Source organism: Calypte anna, chromosome 6 (assembly GCF_003957555.1).
Source record: "Calypte anna isolate BGI_N300 chromosome 6, bCalAnn1_v1.p, whole genome shotgun sequence".
Lineage (NCBI taxonomy): Eukaryota > Metazoa > Chordata > Aves > Apodiformes > Trochilidae > Calypte > Calypte anna.
Window position 1 is genome coordinate 13,894,213 of NC_044252.1, and position 19,210 is coordinate 13,913,422.

General features: G+C 43.0%; 1 protein-coding gene across 1 annotated transcript; it reads left to right on the forward strand.

Annotated features, from left to right (window-relative positions):
- The first annotated feature begins 928 nt into the window (after nucleotides 1–928).
- On the forward strand, nucleotides 929–14,237 carry CISD1 (CDGSH iron sulfur domain 1). The gene is made up of 3 exons (XM_030452938.1): nucleotides 929–1,033; nucleotides 7,039–7,244; nucleotides 12,024–14,237. Exons 1-3 carry the CDS (start codon nucleotides 1,003–1,005, stop codon nucleotides 12,111–12,113), a joined length of 327 nt encoding a protein of 108 aa, XP_030308798.1. The 5' UTR covers nucleotides 929–1,002; the 3' UTR covers nucleotides 12,114–14,237.
- Nucleotides 14,238–19,210: the final 4,973 nt, after the last annotated feature.

The following is a 19,210-nucleotide window of genomic DNA, read 5'->3' on the forward strand; positions in this document are numbered from 1 at the left end:
CCTCAACAGAAAATAATTTCTTCCTAACATCTAACCTCGATATCCCCTATTCCCATTTAAAGCCATTACTCCTCATCCTAGCACTCCATGGCCTTGTCAAAATCCCTCACCAGCTTTCCTGTAGCCCCTTCAGGTACTGTAAGGTGCTCCAGGGTCCCCCCAGAGCCCTCTCCAGGCTGAGAAGCCCAACTCTCTCAGCCTGCCTCCATAGTTGAGCTGCTTCAACCCTCAGAGTATCTTTGTGACCTCTGGATTCACTCCAACAGCTCCCGGTCCTTCTTGTGTTGGGACCTCCAGCACTGGACACAAGACTGCAGAGGAGGTATCACCAGAATGAAGTAGGAGAATCACCTCCCTTGATCTTGTCCTCTCCCCTGCAAACTTTGTGGATGACTGGGAAATTATTAGGAACAGCAGAGGAAACCAGTCAGCTGGAGCTGCAATTACAGTGCTGATCAATCAGTAACAGATGTCACATTCACCATGCTGCACAAAAGGAACAGGGGAGGTGTGCCAGTTGGAAAGGCTGTCACGTAGGTCCCAGGTGTGCAAGTCCTTAACCAGGTACAGGCCTTTGCTAATGATTTTAAGTAAAGAGCAGTAATCATGACATCAATGTCAGAGTTTGTGAGGTGTTACCCAGAAGATATCACTCTGTAGCTCATCTCTCCACTACTACACAGGAGTGTACTCACAGCACTGTAGGTTCTGAGCAGTTTGTGAGTGCTAGTAACTGCACTCAGCAGCATTATTACCAGAAACCACCCGCCAAGGCCGTGCCCCCTCAAGACCCACAATGATGCCCACCAGCCATTTGACCCTGACCCGTCCCCTGCCCGCCCTCCGACCGCACTCTTTTCAGCCGCCCTCCGCTGGCCCCGCCCAGGGAGCCCTTTCTCTTAGCGAGGCTCCCGTCAGGGGGCGGCCCCCGCCGCCATCTTGTGGGAGGGCACCCGCCTGGTGGCGCGTGCGCGTGCCCTCTACGACGTCCGAGCGGGAGCCATGGGGCTGGGGCAGAACGGAGCCGTGCGGGGTAGGGGCGGGCAGGAGGCGGGGGGTGGGGGTGCTGTGTCTGACCGCGTGTCCCCGCATACCGGAGGGTCGGGGGTCGGGAATCGGGGGGCAGCGGAAGGAAGGCGGCTCCGCCCCGCCAGACCCCCGGGGACAAAATGGCGGCGTGGCCGCCCCCCGGGGAAATGCGGGTGTTCCCGGAGCGCGTCCGGAGGCGGTGGGTTGGGCACGTACGTAAATAACGTCCCTAACCAGCCGGGAAGGGCGAGGGGTGGCGGTCATGAGGGACCCTATGGCTCGGCCTCATGTAAGAGCGCCGAACTCTGCGGCCCGCCCTCCCTCCTTCTCTCCCTCCCTCCTTCTCTCCCTCCCTCCTTCTCTCCCTCCCTCCTTCTCTCCCTCCTCCTTCTCTCCCTCCCTCCTTCTCTCTCCTCTCCCTCCTTCTCTCCCTCCCTCCTTCTCTCCCTCCCTCCTTCTCTCCTCCCTCCTTCTCTCCCTCCTCCTCCCTCCCTCCTTCTCTCCCTCCCTCCTTCTCTCCCTCCCTCCTTCTCTCCTCCCTCCTTCTCTCCCTCCCTCCTTCTCTCCCTCCCTCCTTCTCTCCCTCCCTCCTTCTCTCCCTCCCTCCTTCTCTCCCTCCCTCCTTCTCTCCCTCCCTCCTTCTCTCCCTCCCTCCTTCTCTCCCTCCCTCCTTCTCTCCCTCGTACGCGTCCCCCCTGGCAGCCGGCAGCCTGGGGTGGGGTCGGCCCGTACCGACCCGTTGTCGGTACCAGCCCCGTTGTTTTAATTCCTGCCTCTCACCTGCTGCTTCACTGTCGGGCTGAGCCTTTGTTCAGGCCCCGTAGCTTATGTGATGCCTCCGTATGTAGATTGCGTGGCAATCATTTAGATTGCCGGCTTTTTTAACTTCTCAGAGCCTGATATTGCACATGGGATATAACAATGATGTTGTGCTGTGTAATGATTGATCTCTAAGCCTGGGCTGAAGTAGTGTTGTGTCTGTTGTTTGGGCAGCTGGGCAGGATGAGGAGGTTGGGATGGATGGAGGGCAAAGTGGAAAGCTGAACTGTCCGATTTCCTCCACAGCAATGAGCTTCTTCTGCATGCCTGTGGTTTACAGTTGTCACTCTGCTCATGGTTTGTGCCCTGAGGTCAGGGGGCTCCCTTCAGGTAGAATTTTTTGGGCTATGCTGATGATACAGAGGATGTTGGCCAAAGCATTGTGTTATAGTGAGGGAAAGCTGTGCTTATTAAAATAATCAAACTAGGGCCCTGAGGGTGACTTGATAGTAGCTTGCAGCCAGGTTGCCTTCCCAGTGGCAGCTTGCTGTCACTACTTAAAAGCTTTCAAGAGTTAGAGCAGTTTCTATACGCTGGGAATCGAGAGGAAAACTCAGTTTGTGGGGGAGGCATGTGTCTAATCAAACTGACAATATCCTTATCTCAGGAAAACAGGGGAATTGTCTGGAAGGCACTTTGTTTAGGAGGAAGTGGCATACAGTTAATGTGTGTTCTGTCATGATTAGCTGTGACCAGTCAGTGCCTGGGGACTGGCAGGTCACAGCTCTGTCTTCAGCTTGCAGGTAGCTCAGACGGATTAGTTCTGAAAGTCATAAATACTAATGCCTATTTCCCTAGAGAAAACTGGACGCAATTAACTGGAGTTAATTGCTTCTGCAATTGCATATTGGTGTGCATGTGTATCTAAAGGTTACCCTATGGATGTCAGTGAATAGGACAGCTGATGCTTTTTTTGTTCTGAGCAGTGGGGTTGTTTGGAGGTGTAGCCCCACACTGACCACAGATCTTATCACAGTGATTTTTACTGCTTAATGGCCAGATCCAAGAATCCTCCTCCCTCTGGTGACCTCTTTCTGTATAGTTTCAGTTAAATTAAGCCTGTCAGTCATAATCCTGTTTCGTGTGGGTGCTGCAAAGTGATGGACGTGACTTTACCAGCTTGATTTGTTGGCCTTTACTGCTGGGGTTTTGGTGCAGGCATTTATCCTGGATGACCCCGCAGTAAGTGCCACATGTTGCAGAAAGGTGGCCTTTTGTTGTGGGTGGTAATTGGGCTGTCATAACTCTTGGACAAGAGCAGTCTCTTCATTGGCAATAAAAGGAAGAGAACAATGGTTTAAAGTTTCAAGTTTTGAAGAAAAAAAAATACAGATTTTTCATTTCTAGAGTTACCACTCTGGCTGACTTTCAAATAACATGAAAATTTTTTAAGCAGCAGAGGCAGCTTAAAAGTTGACTCTGGGACTATCTTGGACTAGGTTTGTAGGGGTGCAACTATCCCCGATGTTGTTGCCATTTCCTGGAAAGTAAAGTGATATGTATTGAAACCAGGATCATGTACTGCAGGTATAGCCAAGACCATCTCAGTTTCTTCATGTGCTTGTCAGTGCAGATGGTAAATGCATGTTTTTCCTGCAGAAAAAATCTGAGCTTTCTAAAAGTACCTCTGTAGCCTGGACCTGGAAGCATTCAGAGCCACTTCCTAGCTGTTCAGGGAGAAAATGGAAGAGAAACTTTGCGATCCAAAACTCTTCTGCGTTAGGAAATGTCCAAAGAGTACTGAAGAAAATTCCCACAAGTTTGGAAAATTCCCAGAGTTTGTTGCTCTTCTCATGTTCTGTTGTTTTGTTTTGCTTACTTCTGTGCACTGCCTGCTCTCCTGGGATTGCATTCTTTGGACTTATATTTCCTACTTACCATCTCTCTTACTTTCTGTCCTCTCCTTCATATGTTAATTTTTCTGGAGTTCTATCCAAACTTTTTCCGTTGTTCAGTGCTTCCTATGTTGAAACAGTTTTTCTGCTGTGTTATACAGGCATATAGTGTCTTCTCCTGTAGTGACCTGTAACATTGTGTTTTGGTATTGTACCAGGACCAGGATTTGTTTAATAATCACTCAAGAGTTGCTCTTAGTGTTTTTAGTATAAAAAGAAATAAAAAAACCCTCAACACTCCAGATCAATGTCACTCTGTTTACAGAAGCCCATGACGTTAGGGGTTTGGCAGTGGACTGTTGAATTGGCACCAGAGGCCACTTGAAACAGAGTTTAAGGTATTAAAAAACTTCTGCAGAAGTTTTTTCCATCATGGTGCAGATTTATGGTAAATTTAGTTTGAAAAATTAAATGGGCATTCTGGCTTCTCAGAATCTTGTTTGTGAAACAAAACAACAGCATTACTGTCCCCATGCATTAGGACTGCTTCTATTAAAAATGAAAGGAGGATTATTAGCATAGGAGATTCTCTTCTGAGGGGAACAGTGGGCCCAATAAACTGGCCAGACCATTCCACAGGGAAGGCTGCTGCCCCCATAGGGCCTGGCTTAGAGATGTAACCAGGAGGCTCCTGAGCCTTGTACAGCCCTCTGGTAACTTCTCATTAATGGTCATGCATTGAGCAGTGATGAGATTGCCAAGAGAAATCCTAGGGTGATAAAAAGTGACTTCAGAGCACTGGGCCAAATGGTTTAGGGGTCAGGAATGCAGGTAGTGTTTTCCTCAGTTCCTTCCATGGCAGGTAATGCTGAAAGGAACAGGAAAGCACACCTGATCAGAGGCTGATGCCATTGGTTGAATTTAGTTTTTGGGGTTTTTTTTAATCATGAGAATGTTACATGGCACTGAACGTAAGGTGGAAAAGGATTATTGGCCAGGAGTTGGTGGTACTCATCAGGAGTGATTTAAACTAGGTTTGTAGGGAGGTGGGGATAACACCAGGCCCACTAGAGATGAACCTTGGGATGGCAAGGCAATGTTAGGGGTGAAACTGATAGCTAAGCTCGGGTGTATCTACACCAGGGCTTGCAGCATGGGCAACAAACAGGAGGAGCTGGAAGTCACTGTGCAGCAGAACAGCTATGACTTAGTCACTATCAGGGAAACACGGTGGGATGACTCTCATGACTGAAATGCTGCAATGGATGGCTCTAAGCTCTTCAGAAAAGATAGACAGGGAAGGAGGGGTGGTGGGGTTGCTTGACATGTTAGGAAAATTAAAATAATAATAGACTTCTAAATGCTTGGGTTTCTGTTATTATGAAATGATGCCTTTTCCCACCCTGATACAGTTCCAGGTGACAAAAAGCTAACAGTAAAAAAGGCTATGATCTGAACCTGCTGCCTCTCATTTAAGCTGTATCTGTTCTTTTGATCAGTTTGTACTGTTTTGCTAAATTAAAGCAGATTTTCATAGAATCCCTTCTTTAATTTTATCCCCTTGCTTCCTTAACCTATTAAAATTAATGGATTACTCTGGCTAGTTTGTAATGGGGAGATAAAGAGGTGATAACTTGGTGGGTGGATATGAAACACTGAATTCACAGGATGTTTTCTGGTGTTTTATTGTTTTAAGGAGTTTGGGAGCAGGGAAACATGCCCTAAATTCTTTGATATTAAAGATAGTTTTCTGTACCTTAATATCCCCCTTTTGTTATGAGGAGGGCTTGTCACCCATTTATAGGGTAGGTCTCAGTGTGTGTTGGTCTCTTTTCCTTCATTTACTGAGAAAATGGATTCTGGATTTTTGCATCTTTTAATCCTTTAGTAAGACTCTAAAGTAGCCCTTGCCTTCCCTCTTCTCAACAGGGCTGCAGACATTGTACAAATATTTGTCTAATGCAGTATATTGCTACATCTAGACCCAGGTGGATCAGCATGGTGCCTATGAGCTGACACAATATTTTCACTGTGGAATGGCCTTGGTATGGATCTTAAAAAAGGCTGTGGGGTAGGGCAGAAAACCTCAGTCCTTTTAGTGTAAGCTCACAGTGGCAATAAAGCCAGTCAGCTGTGGAAAGTAGCAAGAGCTAACAAAGGCTTTTTGTTTCTTCTTGTCCTTTGGAGTTAATGTGGTAACACCCCTTGCCCCAAAGGTGCTATGTGGGTTTTTCAAATCCAGTGCAAATGTTTAAGGGCAAAATAGAAATGGCCAAGTGGAAGCTGTTGTAGTTTTCTTAAGTTGTATAAATATGCTAGAATTTAAATTTCTGATTGATGTATTTGTCTGTAGAGCCATCTGAATGCTGTATGTTAGGAGTACATGTGTGAGTAGAAGCAGTGAATAAGAACAAAAAAAGCAACAGCTGCCTTCAGAGGTGAAGAGAAATGGCCAGGACTGTTGCTGCAATCAGAACCTTTGGGCCAAAGTCCAGCATATTTTCATGAGGCAAAGAGGAAACACTAAAGCCACAAAAAAGTAGGAAAACTCCTTGCAGGAAAGGAAATTATACAGAGTAAGACAGCAAAGATTTTAGAGGTATCTAGAGGGGAGGAGGGAGTGAGGATAGGAGGTGAAAAGAGGATATTTTAATTGAAGTTGTAATTCAGAGAGTGAGGACCTAATCTAGTTACAATAAACTCTTGCTGTGTTTTGTAAATACTATGTTTATTGTTTCATATTCATTCCTGTACACTACCATAGGGATTCAATCTAAGGTTGCTTTTGTTATTCTTCTGAAGTGGTAGTGTTTAAATATTTTCCTTGTTGCCAAACACCTGTAAACATTTTCAGTTGTAAGATGCATCTATTAAAAGCTACTTGGTACCCATACCTTGGAGGGATTTTGCTTGTATTGGTGATGCTGAACATTCCTCTTCAGTGACCTTCCTGCAACTGAAACAAAGAATGCGGTTGGGTTTTTGTGCTGCTACAGAGTGTACTTATAGCTGGTTTAATGTGATGAGCTGGGAAATGCTATACTACCAATGTTGGTATGACAGGTTCCCAAATAAAAAATTAAAAAAAAAAAAACACACAAAACCCTGCCAGGTTAATTCACACTTTTGTGCAGAAGGGATTGGGGTGAAGGAGAACTCTGATCAGTAGAAAGTAGTAAATCAACTGAGTGCAAAAAGAAAATATTCTTGTAAAGGTCTGTGTTACAAGGTCTGTCTGAAAGTAGAGGTGTTGCCACAAACATGAAAACATTTACTACTGAGTAGTTTTATTAAAATGTTGTGGTTAAAACCTGACAGTCTGCATGCTTTTTTGTTTTCTTTTCTTTTATTCTAGTTGAGTGGATTGCTGCAGTCTCCTTAGCTGCTGGTGCAGCTGCTGTTGGGTACCTGGCTTACAAAAAATTTCTCTGTAAAGACAAATGCTGCAAAGCAATGGTGAATCCCCATATCCAGAAGGATAACCCCAAGGTAGTCCACGCATTTGATATGGAAGATCTGGGAGACAAGGCTGTCTACTGTCGTTGTTGGAGATCTAAGAAGGTAAGAGAAAAAAGTGGTCTGATTTCATTCATCTGCATGTCTCTTTCACCAAGATATTTTCAACCTCCTTTATTTAGAGAAAGTTAACTTTTCACCTAAACTATTCTGCAGTGAAATGTAGCAGCATTTTAATCCATAAAACTATGTGGATTTATGCCATCAATCAGAGTAAAGCCTGCAGACAACTGCAAACAGTGAACAATGTATTTCTGTAGCTCTGAAGAAGCAGATCCCTTGAAAAGAGGGCCACTGTGTGGAGTCATGGATGACAGACACCATTTTGCTTGTTGGCAGCTGAAGAGCTTAGGAATCACACTCCTGAAGGGAGTTTCAGTGCCTTTTATTGAAGGAAGTTGGGAGCTTACCCAGTCAGAAACTGTTATGCTACCAGTTCATAGTGTTAGTAACAGAAATCAATTGAGAAGTCTCTTGGTACACCAAAGCTGGTGTCATATTTTCACTTGCATTTTCTGAGCCCATCATTAAATCTTGTGGACAGAATGAGTGCTGAAGCATTTTGAGAAGAACCTGACTTCTGCAGAGGTTTTAAAGTGGTACTGCTGTTCTGTCCTGACTTTATTGTAGTACTTCCATGTCCTGGAAATAGCTGCTTTTTACCACATGGATGAGTACAGCAGTTGATTATTTCCGGTGGTGATGGAAGTAATCTAAAAAGTTATTGTGGCTAAAAGGTTTTGAAGAATCTAGACAGGTGGACTTAATGCATTGGTGTCTCACAGTAGTTACATGGATAATCCTAAAGTAAAGCCACTGAAATAATGATGGCGTGCTTTAAGCCACTATTTTTGAGCCATGAAGAGTCTGACCTAGACACTGGTCCTTGTGTGTGAAGTTGGGTTGCCTCAGTATCCTGAAATCAGTGGGAAGCATTGTACCTAGCCTTTTAGTAACACTAAGAACAGGCTTGAATCTGAGGTAGAGATATGTGACATTTGATGTATCTGTATAATTTAACTATAGTGGTAGTCCTGAGGTCTGCAATCAGCAGAAGTGGACTGTTCAAGTAGTACTTTCCATTTACCACTGGCATACATTTAAAAACTTTTAGAGTTCCCGGTGCCTATGTGTGGAGACTGAAATACAAACCTTCAAAACCAGATAACTGAGGCCAATAGCCTTGAAATCTAGTTATCCCTATGTCCTGGTTGGAGAGAACCAGGATGGGCCTTGCTCTGGCAGGGGGGGTTGGACTAGATGATCTTTCGAGGTCCCTTCCAACCCCTAGGATTCTGTGATTCTGTGAAGAGACCTGCCTGGGACCTCACCAGCCACTGCCATCCCATTGATGGGGCAGTTACAGTGGGAAGCAGCTGAGCCCATGGGAGGAGAGGATGGCTCAGGTGACCCAAATGGACCAGTCACAGTGTTCCTTCCCATGGTGCTCAGCATAAAATTGCTCCAAAGAGAGCCCCCTGGGGGCTTCTCTGGCTGCTGTGCTAGTTGGGTTGAGGCCTGTTTGCTGCTGTTCCCTGTTTCCTCACTGGAGAAGAACATCATTTACCCAGACAGATTGGCTTCTACCTACTCAAATTTTTTTCAGCCTTGAAGCATCTCTCCCTTATTCCCTTCTTCTCTCTGAGAGGGTAGTGAGGAGTAGTAGAGAACATCTGTCACTGTCCAGCCACTGGTGTAGGGTGGAGGAAGGCAGGTCTAAGAATTTGCATTTTGTTTTAATATTTGAATTAGGATTTACCTTGGGGTGCAATAGCACAGGCACCTCCTTCAGTGCTTCTGCAAAAAAATAGAAAAAAATTAATCCTAAGTTGAATCTCAGTGTATGTTCTTTCTGCTTCCTACTCTGTCTTCTAAACAGAAATGGAAGAAAGTGTCTGGTTTTAGTGCTTGCATTGCAGCTCCTGCCAGTATTCTAGCTATTGTGTGAGACTGTCCTTTTTGTGTGAAATTAGAAAATTAAGAAGTAGGTTTTGGCATATATTGGAGTGTTGTCAGTTTAGGCATATAGTGTCCTACTGAGCCAGGGCTCTGTAATCACATATTAAAAGCAAGTGGATAGGGCTACCTTACAATTAGTCCATTATTAGAGCTCTGACCTTTAAGGTCTTGTTAAAGCATTAAGGATGTCAGCGGAAAAATTTCAAAGATTTTCTTTTGCTTTATGCATGCTTAATAATGAATATTCTAATCAGCATGTTTCAGACATGGCAGTTTCCATTTTTGCTGCCTTCCTCATGCCTTGATTGGTTGATCTTTTATGGGTATCATTGGTTATCCTTTATGGGTAGCATGATCCTCAAGATGGTGGGCGTGCTTCTGCTCATGTTCAGTTATTGCCAAGCAGCAACAGAGACATTGTTCATAATTCTCTTGTCCTCTTTGGAAGTGGTTTCCTAACGTCTATTTTTTACAACTGTGAATGATCCTGTTAAAATTTGTAAGATGTCTTTGTGATGGCAAGATGGTAGAATATGTGTGCTTCTAATGCAGGGAATACAGTAACTTCAAATGCAGTAAGTACCTGCTATAGTTTTCTTTAAGTAATTGGCATATGGAGTATTTATTCCACATACAGGTTAGAAGAAATGTCTCCTTGTGTGAGTGCATGTCCACTTCTCATCAGATGTAGCTTCATCTGAGACATAAGGCTGTTGATAGAACCAGCAGCTTTATGAGCTATAGGATTCTTGTGTGTGCACTGGCAGTGTGCATTCACTCCAGCTGGCTTTGCAGGCTGTGCTTCCTCTACAGAAAATAGCAAAACAGTTGGACAAAACCAGGGTGATTTGGGGTAACTCTTAATGAGCAGGATCAGTTTTGGCTGTGTTTTTTTTCCTGAAATAGTAGAGTTCAAAGGCTTTGTTTGTTTGTGCTGGCCAAAGTTTTCCAGGAATACACGTATTTAAAGGAAAAAACACATGTCATCTTCAAATGAGTCTGTCTTGGGTTGCAATTATCTGTTAAAGCTGGCACTAGGTAGTTCTTTAAATGTCCCCTTCCTATTCAGTGTTGTGCTCTCCAGGTGCGTCTTAGCACTGCTTGTCAAGTTCTGTGGAAAAACCCAAGTGTTCACATTTACCAGTACAGAGTCAAGAGCTTTTTGTTAAAACCAAACTAAAGTTAAAACATTTGTTTTCTTGCTTTTCTGGGTTTTTAACTATATGAGCTGGAGGGGGGAAAGTACTTTTTCTTTTGCAATGATCTGTAACCTCTGTGTCTTCCAGAGAAGTATTAATTCCCAGGCTGCAGGTCAAGGAGTACTGCTGGAGAACATCAGAAGAAATAATGGTTGAGAATCTAGACCTGTTCACTGTCAAGGGAAATAATCTGAGCTGTCCAGGTCACTGCACAGTTCCATCAGGGTTTGAGCTTTGGCTGCTATTGCTGCCCTGCTTTATCTTAATCGAGGATGAACATGTTGTGTCAGGCCCAAGATCCATCTATTCAGTATCTGGTCTTCAAGGTGACCAGACGAGTGCTCTGAAAAAGTGGTGGTGGTGTTTTGTTTTTATTCTGAGAAGCTTAAGTGTAGTGTCCCAGCTTTTGAGAACCAGTGGTTGGTTCAGTGACTGGCAGACCCCAGAAGACAAATTCAGAACAGTAAGAGAGTTGGTAGCTGTTACAGATTTCTCTATCTGAAGCCTATGAATCCCACCATTTTTGTCAGTTGCAAAGTTGAAGTGGTGATGTTGCTGTGGCTGGACCTTGGGCTTGTTTTCTTGGGGCATGTGAGATTTTAATGTCTGGTGGAAGCTGGGTCAACACTTCTGTGAGGACCAGTGGACTGTGGTGATGCTTGGAAAAAGAACTGTCCCAGGAACATCTGAGTTTGGAAGCTGGTTGATGCCCCATGAACATATGTTCTTTGTTCAGATTTTTCTGTCAGTACCTACTGACTGAGTCACAACTGACTGTGATTATCAAGTTCCTGCATGAATCAGCTTATCTGAATTTGCTCTGAATTCAGTTTTTTATTTCAAAGCTTCACCTGCTATTTATTGCGTGGGTTTGATATTTTCTAACTGAAAAACAAAAAATTGACACCTCACCTCTCTGCCCCCACACCTTACAGGACGTGATTATTTTTAGACTGTAGGATTATATTTTTTTTTACAAGTATAATGTCTTTATTATATTGTTTTTGTGCAGTACCAAGAAATCTTTTATTCTAACTAAGTGTGGGTGTTAGGGTGTTAATTTTTTTCAAGGTTTGTGACTGAGGCATGAAGATTGGGATCAATGGAGTGTGGAAGACTTTGATTATGACTGTGCTACAGGGGAATATTACTGCTGCAAAGGCAAAAGGTGCCTGATGCCCAACTTTGGTTCCCATTACTTCTAAGCAAACAAAATTGTAACTGCATGCAAAATAGCTGTGTGTGATTTCTGTGATCATTTCCAGGGCTTGCTCTGCAGAGAAGGCACAGTCCTGAAAATGCATCTTTGAGAACTGATGGGATCTAACCTCACTCTTGTTGCTTCCTGTGCTTCTTGTTGCACTCCTGTGCAAAGGACACAATGTCCTTTGTCTCTTTCAGGTGAAAAGAGCTGCCCCGGAGCAGAGTCTGGGAGCTGGGCAGTGACAGAGGGATAAATGAATCTCTGTAGGTCTTGCTCTGGCCAGGCTGTTCTAGGTGTTTAGGGGACAAATTATATCCTTGTGGGACCTGAGACACCAGCACAGAAGTTACAGTCTGCAGTCACAGTGGATTTAATGAGAAGATGTTCTAATGAACTCTCAACCTAAGTTCTTAATTCTGACTCTGCATGTACTTTAGATGTGTTTATTCTTTCTCTTTTCAGTTCCCGCTGTGTGATGGCTCTCACACAAAACACAATGAGGAAACTGGTGACAACGTTGGGCCTCTGATCATCAAGAGGAAGGAGGCATAGAGTGTCCAGTGGAAACTACAAAATGAATGTCTGACAAATCCTCTGCTCACCTGTAATTGGGGGAAAAAAACCACAATTTTTTTGTCATGTCACTGAAGACTTCCCAGAGTAGTATATACATCAGGCTTCAGCATGTGTATTTTCTCTTGTGCTTGTCTGGTTTTAATCACTACAATGCATAAGTTACTAAATAGTCATGGTTTAAATTTTTTGCCCTGTGAAGTGTGTGTACCCTGTCATTGAGTATGAAACTAAAATGACGCACAGAATGTATTTAATCAGAAAATAGATATTAAATTATTTTCAAATACATGTGTACTGTTCTGAGGCTGTTCAGTAGAATATGTGTTAAAAAGGTCGTAAAATCCTGGAGAGGTTTTGAAGACCAAAATCACAGGTTTGGACAGATTTCTAGGTAAAAAGCAGCAGCAGGAAAGAAATAATGGTACCAAAATGCAGTGTAACCTCTGATAATTCTGCAGGTGTCATGTTTGGCCTGTTACACTACTGTTCTGTGTGGCTTCTGTGAAAGAACAAATTTAAAATTGCTAACAATAAACAGACAACATAAAAATCAGTAAGCAAGATGGGATTAAAGAGTAACTTTACCTATGATTTTACAGCAGTGTTGAAACTTGACCCTACTACTGCAAAGTATCAAGAACATCTCACCAGAACCGCAGAACTGTTTAGGATTAGAGTAGGATTAGAAAGGTGGTCTCTGTGACAGCTTGCTCTATTAAACAAGTGGAATGATACAAAATGCTCCAAGAATGATGGGCAGGGGATGGCAGGGTTGTCTTTGCTGCTAGAAAGCCTTTGTTTCCCTTGCAGTCTCTAGCAGTGAGCCTAACTTCTCCAGACCACAGGACTCTTCTGTGAGGGAGGGAATGCAAATTTATTCCAGAAGCTAAAATAAAAACTAACTCCCCTACCCATCATTACTGACTTCATCATTGCTCTGGCTGGTTCCGGAGAACTCTTCCCACTTTGGAGGGAGGAGGCACACCTTTCTTACTAAGTGGCCTTAGGCTCTATGTGTCTTAAAAAACTCCTGCCTCCTTGGGTAAGCTTAACATGGTTCAGCTAACTTTACCAAAAGAACTGACATGGATGAGGAAAGGCTTTGTTGACAGCTAGGAGCAAGGGAGAAAGGAAGGATGAGACAAGGAGAGCTCTTATCCTCCTTTCATTTGGCACTAGTCTGACACAATTGCATTAATGACTATCATGTTGGTTTCCTTAAATAGCTTTGATTTATTATTAACATGCAAATGACTACAAAACCCAAAGAGTGGGGTGGCAGAGGGCAGTTTTCAGTTAAACCTGGCCCATCAGTGTCATTGCAGCCTGTGTAAGATTGAGCTCAGTGTTCTGGGACAGAGAGACTACCTCAGAGCTAGAGATAAGGCCTTTTCATTTTAACCTGGACCTTTAAGGATTCTTCCAGGTGACTGGGGCAATAGAGGTTTTACTTTAATATTTTTTTAAGGGTTTAATTGGTAGAACTGGGTTAACATTGAAGAAATGTTTTGCATATTCTTGAGTGAGACTTTCAGAGGCTGAGGTCTTAGCTGACCTGAATTTTGGCAGAAGACATGAAAAGTAGGAAAGGTGGCACAGAGGCAGCAAAAAGAGGATTTGCAGGTGGAGGGCTATAGTAGGGGCATCTGCTGTCTGTAGGAATACCTCTACTTGTGAGAAGTTGCAGTCAAATACATTTCATTTCTATTTTTTGTTCCTGTCTTGACTGTAAACTTACTTGGTGTTTTTTACTTGGCCAAGTACTGATGTATATGGAAAGTTGCTTCAACCTTAAATTATCAAATACATTGCTTTTATCCAAAACAAAGTTATTTCTGTAATATTAGAATATAACACTGGATATTTCTGTATTTTTGTCAAAATCCACATTTGAGCTCATCTTAATCTTGAGATTGTAATGTCTGTGTTATCTCATGGGTGTACTGTTTCTTCAAGGGAGACTTACACTGAGTAGTGCTGTACACCAATGCTGCTGTAATCGTAAACCTGTGTCTGGGCTGGGGTTTCCTTCTGAGACTTCCTGTTAGCAGCAAAGCCTGGCTGCTCTTGAAGGAATAAAAATTTACTGAAAACTGTTAAGTGTTGTGAGAGATCAAGTTCCTGAAGTTTCAGACAAATGTCCTAATGTTTAATTCTGGGCCAGCAATTAACTCAATTACAGTTAGCCAGTAAAACATTTCCTGGAGTTTTGGTGTCAGGGAAGTGGGCTCCTTGAAAAGCTTTTGTTTCTGAGAAGCAAAGATGCAGGAGCTGAGTCTTCGCTGTTTTACAGTTGTGTGTTTGTTTTGAAGAAGTGTCACATTTCTGAATGTTGTCACAAAGTGGTTAAATTTTAGTCTAATGCATGTACAATTTTCCATACTGTCCCTAAAAGTTCTGGTTACCTTCACGTGTGAGCTGGTGTTAAATATGGTAATAAAAAGAGATACTTGAATTTGAGTAAACAAACTTGCCAGCAGTCTTGATCATCACCTAGAACACTTAATTTTTCTTCCTAACCATAGCAGCTTATCCTTTTCTGAAAGTCTGAGTGCTTTCCTGCTCCACTGCCTTCTGAAATCTTTTCTTCAGTGTTTTCCTCAAATAATCTCTACAATATTAAGCCAATCAGTAAGAACTTTGCTAAGTATTAACCATAAAGAAATTCTCCTTCAAAGGTGCAGTTTTCACCTCCTGTGTGAAACTGGTACAGATCCTTCATACTAAAGCAGTGAAGGATTCCTGCCCCAGAGTAAAACTGTATTTCTGTTATATATAGTTATTTTTCAACATCTGAGTGTTCATTAAAAAGGTGAACAAATTAAATTGCTGGTTCTGTAGCAATTGAGTGTGACTCCCCAAAACAGACTGAAAGTCAGATATTCAAATGCTTCTACAATCGGTATTCTTGAGGAGAAGATGGCTGTAAATTACAGGTATTTTCTGCATACTTAATTCAAGCACTGGTAATGTAATGGGTGCTTTCAAACGGTGGAGGCCAGCGTTGCAATCACAGCCTGGCCCACTAGGAGGAAACAAACGCTGGGCCATGGAAACTCCTTGCTATGGGCACTGCTGGTTTTAATTTTTTTTATATACATTGCATGTATTTTTTTCCAGTGCTGTAGTTGTCTGTCTGAGCCCAGGCCTCCAGAAGTGCTGCATGAACATATTTGGGATTAACCACAGAGGTTCATGTGTATTGAATCTAGGAGTTGTGCTGGCAGTTCTCCAGCAGCCAGCTGCATGCCCTAAAATTTTCAGCTCTTTGATGCAGTTTGAGCCTTGTTCGGGTGCTGTTTAGGTCTGTAATATTCATTTTGTGCAGTTTCACAGCAGTTGGAGCAGGATTTTCCTTTCAGTGCAATACAGCCAAAGACGTGGAAATGTGAATCACTGCTGTATCAGAGTGGCTCACTCCAGCAACGGAAGAACATTTTATAATAGCAGGAAAGATAAGGATGTAGGCATGAAGATAAGCATTGGTTTGCAAAGAAACCTTGTCAGCTGGCTTCTCAGCCCATCCTGAGCATGGAATTCTCTTTCTGTGTTTGGCTTTGGTTTCAACTCCTGAAGCTTTGAGGCTGACAAAACCCACCCTGAGCCCTGGCTGGATTAGACAGAACAGAGGAGCTGAATAAAAATTAAACAACACAATAAATAAATGTGTGGAGAGAATCAAGAAGGGTTAAAAGAAGAAATAAAGCAGCAGATGGGAGGAGAGCATGAGGTAGATGATTTAACACTAAAAAAGGAATAAATTAACAGAAAATTATGTGTTGCATTTCATCATACCTCTTAACTGAGCAAAGCATAAGTTGTACAAAGTGGCTGTACATTAACTTCTGGGACTAAGTGGTTCCATCAGCCAAAAATTTCCTCTTAGAGCTGAAAGGTTTCCATGCCTGGAGCAGACATCTGTTCCTGCATTTTTTCTTCCTGAACTGTTTGTGAAATCCTGGAGTACTGGACAGAAAGCAGTGTACACTCATGCTGTGGGTCCCCTGTTAGCAGCCTAATGTTCTTCCACGCCCACTTTTGTGAGCTGTTTAATTAAATTAGATGTGCAATTATAATAAATAGGAAGAGTACTTAGCAGTATGTTCCCTGAAGTGAGTAAAATCACAGTAGGAAGAATTTATTTGGGTTCTCAAGCAACTTCTGTATTCTTTGATACACAGAAGTTGCATACATCTCATATAAGCAGATATAATTTATCTTATTTTTTTTCCCTAGATGAATACCATATCTTCCCTCTTCTCTGGTTTGACATTGCACTGCCCATAATCTACTCTCTCTGCATCCTTTCTGTCATGCGAGCTGCATTTTTCTTCTGGTATTTTTGAATGCAGGGCACATTTGTCCAAAACCAGTTCCTTCTGCTCTCCTGTAGAAGCCTGCAAAAAAGAGGAGCTTCCAGAGCATCCCAGAAATTACAGCTTTAATGTGTGAAGCATTCAAAATTCAGCAGGCTGCAAGGATCAGCTCAGTAGCCAGAATGTTTGTGCTCCTTCAGTCAAGTCAGCTGGCAGCAGAAAGGCAGCAAAATGAATGATAAGGTCACTGCGTAACTTTTCAGAAGTACTTTTCTGCAGCTTGCAAATATCACCATACATGGATAAGATGTGGTCAAGTCACACCGTCTGCTCACTGTCGGGACTCTTGCTCAAGACTTGGGTACCAAAACAACTGCCTGAACAGACTTCCACTTCAGTAATTATTAAATTTGTTGTTTTTTTAAGTGTGTGATCTTGCTCTTTTAGTCTCACTCGTGGCTATGACATCAGTGCAGGTTAAATTACTTTTTAAGGGTGTAAATTCTGTTGCTTTGCAGACAAAGTCTGAGTAGAATGCTGTTTAATTGTAGAAGGTACTTTTTTTAATGCCACTTGGCAGTAGGTTTAGTCAATAAGTAGGTGTTTAATTTTACTGTAGGTGGAGGCAACGTAAGTAGCCTTTCGGGAAAGACAAAGCAGGATTATAAATAAACCTCTTGGCACATTAATAATTTAAAATCAAGTACTGGAGTTATCCTAAAGTATTATGTGACTGGGAAAATGCCATCTCGCATTTGTACACCCTTAGCAACCCCTTGGTAGAGATAAAAAGCTGTACTTGGAAAATCTTAGAAATTTTTAGAAAGGCAAAGGGAGTAATCTCTATCTACATGTAAGCCCTCAGATCAGGAGATGGTACTAAAGTCTTGGCTCTAGTGACTATGTCAGAAAGAAGCACAATTTCCTATCCAAGGTTGTGAAAGCACACACATTTCATTGCTGTTTTCCAGGGCTGGAGGCAACTAAAACATGTTCCACCCATTTTGACTCTCCACAAATCGTTTAATTCCATCTTCTGCACCAGTTAATTAATGGTGTATTCCTATTCTCCATAAGAGACCAGGCGTAGAAGCCAGACTCAATACATGGCTACACATAGCAGCTAAAAGATGCCTTTTGTCTTTCAGCACTCTTCCTGGTGTTGCCCAACATTTTGTTGGCTTTTTTTGGCTGCAGAACTGATCAGGCTGATGATCTCAGATGACTGTCAACAGTCACTTCAGGATCTCTTTCCTGTGTGGTGACGGACAGTTCCAGGATCAACATCAAAGAGCTTTGGTTTGGATTATTTCCCCTGCATGCATTACCCTAAGTTTATCACCACGAAGCTCCTAAACCAACATCGTGCTTTTTGTTCAGTTTTTTGAGTTTCTGCAGGACTTCTTTGCCATCTGTGTGGCATTTGAGTGCCCTAAGGATGTTGGGAGCATCCACAGACCTGGAGTCTTTGGGCACACTCCTGGCTGTAGGTCATGAATTAAGATCTTGAATAAAACCAGTCTCAGCAACCACCCACTGCTGCCTCCTCTCCATCCTGAAGACCCTTCCATTTCTTCCCACCCCTTCACCTCTTCTCAGCCCAAACGTGAACCTTTCCTCCAAGTTCCAGATTAGTTTAATGATCGCCACAAAAAAATACAGTCCAAAGACACTGAGGAAGAAAGGAGCTATTGAAACGAGCTATTATTGCCCTTGTAGCTTTCTAATACAAAACAGACCTCCCAAAATTTACAGCTGCAGTTGCGCTTGTAGAAAAGTTGATCTAGAGAAAACACACAATGGCCATGAATTAACCTGAATTATCTCCATAGAGTGTAGGTTGGCTTTTGACACTGTCTCTTTGTTTTCCTCCTGGAAAACCCCGGATTCATATGATAGCTTAGGAAGAGACGAGTGTCAAAGAGTTTGTGTCAGGCAGAGCCAAGTAAAACATCAATCACTGTGGGTCTGATGGCTGAGTGACAAATCAGTAGCTAGGAAAGAAAGTGGGGTAGCACCATTGAGTTTTACAACAGACAAGGATAGGTCAGATTTTCAGCAAAGTATTGGTTTCACTTGTTGTTTCTTATTGGGCCACATGCAGGGTCCAGGTCAGCTCTGTTGCAACCTGTTGGAGCAGCAGAAGCTACGGAAGCGGCGCTGCAGGAAGTGGCTCTGTGGGCAGCAGGAGCCTCATCTCTGACACAGCCCCTGCACAGAAACATGGCTCTGGCAGAGGAGCAGTAGTTTTGGCAAGGTGGGGAAGAAGTGGCTGTGAACCATCCAAAGGGACCGTCAAAAATCCAGTGGTGCTTTTTGTAAGCCACTGTACCTCTAGAGTACCAGTATTCTGGCCAAGTCCTAGCATCACTCATCTATTCACTTAATGTCCCCCTGCACTTCCACTCGAGTATGAGCTTGTTTCCTGCACTAAACTGCCCTGTGTCTTGTGGTTAGTTATTAACTAGCTGTTGGATTTGAAAAAGGGTTTTATTTCTGCAGAAAGTAATCCCTTTGTAATACTGGCTTGGTTTGGGGGAGCTTTGCAATCTGGCTGAGACATCCTCTTGCAGCACAAATGCAGTTTGTGTGAGATAACTGAGTGCATAACATTTGCTATTATTGCTAATACCTTGTTAGTATTTATCTTCCATCTGACTGAGTGAGGTTAAGATTGTTTTCCAGTAACAAAGAGTAAACCAGAATTAAGAGTAGTTTTGCCAAATGCATTTTGTTGGTGTCTGTGTGATTCCCAAC